The sequence below is a fragment of the Amborella trichopoda genome, chromosome 11 (assembly GCF_054954075.1).
Source record: "Amborella trichopoda isolate Santa Cruz 75 chromosome 11, AtrichopodaSantaCruz75HAP2 v2.0, whole genome shotgun sequence".
NCBI lineage: Eukaryota > Viridiplantae > Streptophyta > Magnoliopsida > Amborellales > Amborellaceae > Amborella > Amborella trichopoda.
Genome location: NC_142346.1, coordinates 10,015,469 through 10,023,073, shown reverse-complemented (window position 1 = coordinate 10,023,073; position 7,605 = coordinate 10,015,469). Strand labels below are relative to the sequence as shown.

Here is a 7,605-nt window from a genome sequence, read left to right as displayed (position 1 = left end):
ATCTTGGGCGTTACTTACAAGTTGTACTGGCTCATTGTCCAGAAGATTTAAAGAAATTTACCGTTAATGTTCAAAAAAAAAAACCAGGAAAAAAACAAAAGGTGCTAGAGAGTTAAAAAGAGAGATATATGAGATCTATCTCAAACAAGGGTGCAGTTGGCATACAATGCATTCGTAGCTATAGAGGTAAGGTACACCTTCAAATTTTATCATGGTATATAATTTTGATGTAAAATGTTTTTAAGATTATCTCAAAATCTATTTTTATATCTAATTATAAAATTTTTAAATTTTAAAAATAGTTAAAATCAAGTAGATCTTTAAACATATGAAAATCTTGACAATGGACAGTGCAGATAATATCTTGTAAAGTGCGTATTTTTTGAGATTTAAATTATTTTTATTATTCATGGTCATATATCTTGATGTGGAGAGAACCACAAGGTTTTTCAACATTAAGACTACCTTTTTCGATGGATTTTTAAGATGCACCCCTAATTCTACGTTATAGGGTTGCATCGTTATATAAACTTTTTCCCTCAAACAAATGAGTTGTTCAAATAAAGCGACCTCTTGCTCTTGACCGTCCATCTGCCCACGTGAGTGCGCGCATCGCACACTGATTTTCCACAATCCTGTCCCCCATGGCCCAAAGGAAAAGAGACAAACACCATCCCCATCACACCAATCCCAACCGTCCATCTCCGACCCTCCCTCCGCTTACAGCTGTTACAAAACCTGCCCTGGCTGCCGTCAATGGAAGAAATGAACGGAAGGGATTAGTGATCTTTACTCTCTCGTCCCCACGTGAACGGCTTAGATTCGAGATCCACACCCCCATACCTTGCCGCCGATGAGCGGCACGGATCTTAAAGCTCGACTGCCTCTGAAAACATCAGAACCGTCCATTTTAATAGAGCTCTTAAACATCGGGACCACTGGTAGTTGATTCTTAAGACCTTTAAAGTTAAAATCAACGGTCCAGATATCCCCCATGGTGACTCACTCCTTGGTTTTGAACCGTCAATTACAACGATACTTAATTTAGGAGACTTTATGCATATAAAATTGTTCCTCCATTGAAGGTTCCGACAGGAGCCACCATGTTCTCTCGCATCATCCACTTTCTCGCTCTACAATCCTTGTTTCCTCTGGTTCTCAGCAGCCATGGCTCTCTCTCTCTACCATTCTCTCTCCCTCTGCAACAATCCCAAACCCGTCTCTCTCAAGACGACCCCCAAACTCTCACTCTCTCTCTAGAAAGAGTCACCCCAAAACCCACATCAGATCCCTATCACAAGCTCTCCATCTATGCCTCCACCTCCCTCGCAAGAGCCCAACTTCTCAAACGCCCCAAATTTAGCAAAAATGCAACTACATTTGAGGTTCCTCTGTCTCCTCTAAGCTATGGTGGCTACACTGTCACTCTCGATTTCGGAACACCTCCGCAACCTCTTTCTTTCATCATGGACACAGGTAGTGAACTTGTTTGGTTTCCATGTACCTCAACATACATATGTGCTATGTGTCCAAATCCAATCCCTACTTTCTTCCCTAAACAATCCACCTCTGCTAAATTAGTGGGCTGTCTAAATCCGAAGTGTAAATGGATAAGTGAATCTTCAGGCTCAATTTCTCTCTGTAAATCTCGTGTTTGCTCACCTTACATTGTACAATATGGGTCTGGTTCAACCTCTGGTCTTCTCCTTTCCGAGACTCTAAATTTAAAAAGCTCCTCTAAGTTTGAAGACTTTGTGGTGGGCTGCTCTCTAATTTCTAGTAGGCTGCCCTCTGGTATTGCCGGGTTCGGAAGGGGTAATCTCTCTCTACCAGACCAGCTAAATTTGGGGAAATTCTCTTATTGTTTGGTTTCACATAAGTTTGATAACACAAATAAAAGCAGTACAATGCAGCTTGGTGCCTTGGTAGATGAGAGCAACCTTGAATTCACACCATTTCTGAAGAACCCAATATCAGAAAACAAGGCTTTTCAGGTTTATTATTACTTGGGTCTTAGAAAGATCACAGTAGGTGGAAAGAAGGTGAAAATCCCTTATGAATTGTTAAAGCTTGAGCCCTCAGGTAATGGCGGTTGTATCATAGACTCTGGTACTACTTTCACTTTTATGGAGAGAGAAATCTTTGACAGAGTTGCAGAGAAGTTTGAGGCAGAAGTTGGGTTGGAGAGAGAGAAAGCAATTGAGGAGAGCAGCGGTTTGAGGCCTTGTTTTAATGTTTCAAAAGGTGAGAATTTGACATTACCAAAGCTAGGTTTTCATTTCAAGGGTGGTGCAACAATGGAGCTTCCTTTAGAGAATTACTTCGCATTTTTCGGTGAAACTCAAGCTGTTTGCCTCACAATATTGACAGATAACGGTAATGTTAATGGCTCAAAGGTGGGGCCTTCCATTATTTTGGGCAATTTTCAGCAGCAAAATTATTACATTGTTTATGATATAGAGAAGGGGAGATTAGGGTTCAGGCCTCAGGAGTGCTGAGACTTGGGAATATTTCCAGTGCCGAAGTTTCGGCATCATTTCGGCCGAAAACCAAATAAAAGGGGGACAGCGAATCTTTCGTCTTTTTTGGTTTGCTTAATGCGCAATACAATGCTAATTTTTATTAAGTTCTTGAATAATTGTGAGAATATGATGTGTCATAATTAGTGTGTGATTTCAACCGGGCTTTAATGAAATTGGCCTACTTTTCACTCTGTCATTATTTTCTGTTCTGTAGTTCATGGCATGTGCTTTGCACATCATTTTATTTTTTATCTGACCTTGAGTGATTCGTCCATTTTTTTTAATTTTCCACTGGAATTGTATGTTATGATACTGCTTACTTTTTTTAAATTTTCCATTGGAATTGTACAAGAAAATAATGACCACCCAGATCCAAAGAAGTTTCTTTGATTTTGATCACAATGAATGGTGCAACTCTTAGATAATGATTTCGCATCTGAGTCTAAGACTGACTGAGACCTTGTTTAAAAATTAATTGAAGTCTTGGCGAAAGTCGTAATTGGATTGTGGGACAGATCTCTATGGATTATAATAAGGTCCACTCCTTTTTGGATGACTTTGACCCCACCTCACGGGGCGGAGGATGGTGCTATTGGCCTATTTTGCCGTGAAAATGGAGTCACGGTCTTATAATGGGTTGCGGTGGTTTTTATTCCAACCGTTAACACCACTCTCATTAATATTTTCAAAAAGTTAACTCTTAATTTACTTGAAAAAAATAAGTAGGAGCTTGTCTTTTCTACTGAATTACTAAAAAAAAATTTATTAGACTGCGGCAAATGTCCTCAAATTCTCATTTATTTGGGTGGTGTGTTGCACTGGAATGGTTATGGCCTTTTCTAATTTTCTTTTTTGAAGGTCGCAAAGGTAATAGATTTCATCACATGGTACTGAGAAATGGTCTTATCGCTTATTGATTATGCCTAGCTTTTTGATGCTCTCCCTTCATTCATTTTGAAAGGGATGGGTGGTTGAACTCTCAGTTTTGATCATTTTCAATATGGCATAAAACACGCGAAAAGTGACCCCCTTTTTAGGTTTGGTGGATGCAAAAGTTTGTAAAACTCTAAAAACAAATTCGACGGAAAAAGTGTATCCAGCTGGACATAAAATATGTAGAGATTTTGTATGCAGCCATTAGGGCCGCCTCCGGGGCCCGCCCTGCCAAGCCCAAAAACATTTTCAGGCCAGGCCCGGTATAGCCCAGCCCAATATCTATGGTTATGGGCTCAATGTGAAAATTATATGTGAAGCCCAGCCCAAAAAATGATTTCAATATGGGGCCGGTCCATGGCATGGGCCAAGCCCACAGGCCCAACCCCAATAAAAGCCCCGTTTTTTTTTTTGAAGGATCTAATCGGTCCCTCAAAAAAAAAACCAAAACTATTTATTAATGATAAAGAAATAGCGGGAGAGGCTTTTAGCCACGTCTCTCCATCTCCCTTTCTCTCTCTCTCCACGTCTTTCCCTCCATCTCTCTCTCCCCTCCCCCCCCCCTCTCGAGGTTTCTTTCTCTCTTAGACCTTTCTCAAATCTCTTTCTTTCTGAAACCGCCTCCCTCTCTCGCTCTCTGAAATGCCTTGCCTCTCTCGAAGGTCTCTCTGAAGCCCCTCTCCATCCTTCTGAAAACCTCACTCTGAAACCACATCTCTATCTGAAACCCCTCTCTCCCTGAAACCCCTTCTTTCTCTCTCTCACTCTCATGTAAATACCCTTTATTTTCAATATCTCTCTCTCTTTGCTCATACTTTTCACCCCTCACCTTTTGACAATCATTATCACTATTTAACTCTCTCTCGCAGTGTGTGTGAAGATCATTGAAAGGACCATAAGCATCCATTATTTGGACCAAGTGACCTCCATGAAACTGCACTCCAAATTTCCAGGTGCCTCTGTTTACAATTTCGATTACCAGAAAAGCACCATATGGTCTCCCCTCCCTCCACAACCTTACCGCAAAGGTCTTTTTCTTGAGAACCCTCTGCTCCCACTTGATAATTCTCTTCTCTTGTCTGAAAAGCTAATCCCAGTAAAACCAAAAGGGCTTTTTCTTAATGAGAGAGAGAGCGAGAGGGAGAGAGAGAAAGATCAAAAAATGAAAAGTTGTGGTGAAAAATATTTCGGGCTTCGGGCCTGTGGTTGGGCTTTGATCTCGTCGGGTCAAAAAACTGTGTGGAGACCCGGATGTGGGGTCCAGCCTGAGATCGCTCTCTCGAAAACTACAGTGCGTCGGGTGACAAAGAATTATAGGGTGTGAGGTGGGACCTACTCCCGAAAACCGCATTGTGTGTCGGTACACGTATGGGTAGGGACCAACGGGTGAGAGAGAATTATAAGGTGTGAGGTGGGACCCACTTCACGGTGGATTCGTGACGCTCTCGGGCTTGCGCTGATGTCCTCTAAGATCACGACAGAAAGCCCTCAAGCTTGAGGATGGTTCGGCTATGTAGACACCCATTTTAAATCTGTCAAATTCTATGGTTTTCTGAACTCTTAAGACCACGTTATCTTAGTACACCCAATTTAATTATCCTAAAACTACCCAAATCGAGCCCACGAGCTTTTCAACGGTCCAAAAATCGTCAGAATCTGACATACAGATAAAAAGAATAACAAACGACAATTTGGTCTATGTAAGACCCAACTATCGAGCCGTGGGCCGGGTCTCTCTTGACAATCATTATCACTATTTAACGCGCTCTCTCTCTCTCGCTGTGTGTGTGTGAAGATCATTGAAAGGACCATAAGCATCCATTATTTGGACCAGGTGACCTTCATGAAACTGCACTCCAAATTTCCAGGTGCCTCTGTTTACAATTTCGATTACCAGAAAAGCACCATATGGTCTCCCCTCCCTCCACAACCTTACTGCAAAGGCCTTTTTCTTGAGAACCCTCTGCTCCCACTTGATAATTCTCTTCTCTTGTCTGAAAAGCTAATCCCAGTAAAACCAAAAGGGCTTTTTCTTAGAGAGAGAGAGAGAGTGAGAGGGAGAGAGAGAAGAGCAAAAAATAAAAAGTTGTGGTGAAAAATATTTCGGGCTTCGGGCCTGTGGTTGGGCTTTGATCTCGTCGGGTCAAAAAACTGTGTGGAGACCCGCATGTGGGGTCCAGCTTGAGATCGCTCTCTCGAAAACTACAGTGCGTGTCGGGTGACAAAGAATTATAGGGTGTGAGGTGGGACCTACTCCCGAAAATCGCAGTGCGTGTTGGTACACGTATGGGTAGGTACCAACTGGTGAGAGAGAATTATAAGGTGTGAGGTGGGACCCACTTCACGGTGGATTCGTGACACTCTCGAGCGTGCGCTGATGTCCTCTAAGATCACGACGGAAAGCCCTCAAACTTGAAGATGGTTCGGCTATGTCGACACCCATTTTAAATCTGACAAATTCTATGGTTTCCTGAACTCTTAAGACCACATTATCTTAGTACACCCAATTTAATTACCCTAAAACTAACCAAATCGAGCCCACGAGCTTTCCAACGGTCCAAAAATCGCCAGAATCGGACATACGGATAAAAAGAATAACAAATGATAATTTAGTCCATGTGAGACCCAACTATCGAACCGTGGGCCGGGCTATAACGGGTCCAAAGGCCCAGACGTGGGTTGATGATGCAGTAAATGTATTTTTTTTAATTAGATAAGGCTAAAACTTCAAGATAAATCTAAAAAATTCCGAAAAAACTCAAATAATTTAGAAAAAATCACCAATTAAATTTTATAAATACCTCCTCTCCCTAACCCAAAAAGGGAGAGAAAAAGAGACCAAAAAAACCTTAAAAATTCTCGAAATTAGAAAAATTACCTAAAAATACCAAAAATAGAAAAAAACCCTTAGAAAATTCTTAAAGATTTAGAAAAAATTCCCAAAAACTCCAAAAAATTAAAGAAAATCTCGTAATTCATATTCAACCTATGGAGATCACAAAACCCTTAGAAAACTAAGAAAATTATCTCCCAGACCCCAGAAAGACCGACAGCTTTAGAAAAATCTCTAGATTGGACACTGTAACAATCCTAAACTTTCGAAAAAAAAAGAAGAGAAAAAAAAGAAAGGGAAAATAAACATTTAATAAGTGATGGTCCATATGAGCATGATGGTCCTATGGGACCATCACTATTTTCAAAAGCTTTTGACTTAAGCTTTTCTTATCTTATGACGTGGCTTGTAGTTTCTCTTACGTGTTGGCCCTTGACAATCCACTATGACGTGTAAGTAAATTAAATGTATCATCTTCCTATGGTATAACCATGAGATGCGTCTTTTTAATAGAAACTTTTATCACTGAGCTCTTGTGCATACTGATTCCATAAGATCTACTGTAAACGGGTGACCTTTTAGTGCCCCAACCAACATACACAAAAAGCATCAATTTCATGAGTGATTAAAAGTAAGTGACATCATCTTCTTGAAATATAGTCTGTTTTTAATAAATAGTGATATTTTCGTCCAAGATCTTTATTTTATAAGTTTTGTGTGTAAGTGACCTCATTGTCTCGAAAAATAATCCATTCTTTTTAAAAATGAAATGAAAGAATTATTTCTACTTATTATCATGAATTTTAGGCGCGATAAATTTTATGCGCATTCGACCTCATTAACTTGAAAAATAATCTTTTTAATAAAAAATTGTGATATTTTATCTATGTTAGAAATTTTAAATGCTATAAATTATTAGAAAAATAAATTTATATCTTTTTCTTGTCTATTGTTAGAAAAGTTTAGATACTGTAAAATTATTAAAAATAAATGTGATATTTCTGCTGTTAGTAAAATTGTGAGAATTCTTTCTACTGCTTTTGAATATTTAGATATAGTAAAATTCATGTGAAAATGACTGCCTTATTATTTAAAAATTGATATTTTTACAATTGATTATAGCATTGTTGTGAAATGTTTATTTGGGAATTGATATCCCATAAATTATGATAATTCCTTATTCTTGAATTTCTATAAGAGTTTTTCTGTACATATTAAATTGACAATTATGCTAGAATATCTTTACGAATTGCTACCTTTCTAAATTTGAGCCCAAAATATTTGATTGGTTGAAATGTTATTGAAAGTGACTGTTAG

General features: G+C 39.3%; 1 protein-coding gene across 1 annotated transcript; it reads left to right on the top strand.

Moving 5' to 3' along the window:
* The first annotated feature begins 902 nt into the window (after window positions 1-902).
* On the top strand, window positions 903-2,718 carry LOC18444457 (putative aspartyl protease At4g16563). The gene has a single exon (XM_006854630.4). It carries the CDS (start codon window positions 1,104-1,106, stop codon window positions 2,496-2,498), a length of 1,395 nt encoding a protein of 464 aa, XP_006854692.1. The 5' UTR covers window positions 903-1,103; the 3' UTR covers window positions 2,499-2,718.
* The last annotated feature ends 4,887 nt before the right edge of the window (window positions 2,719-7,605 follow it).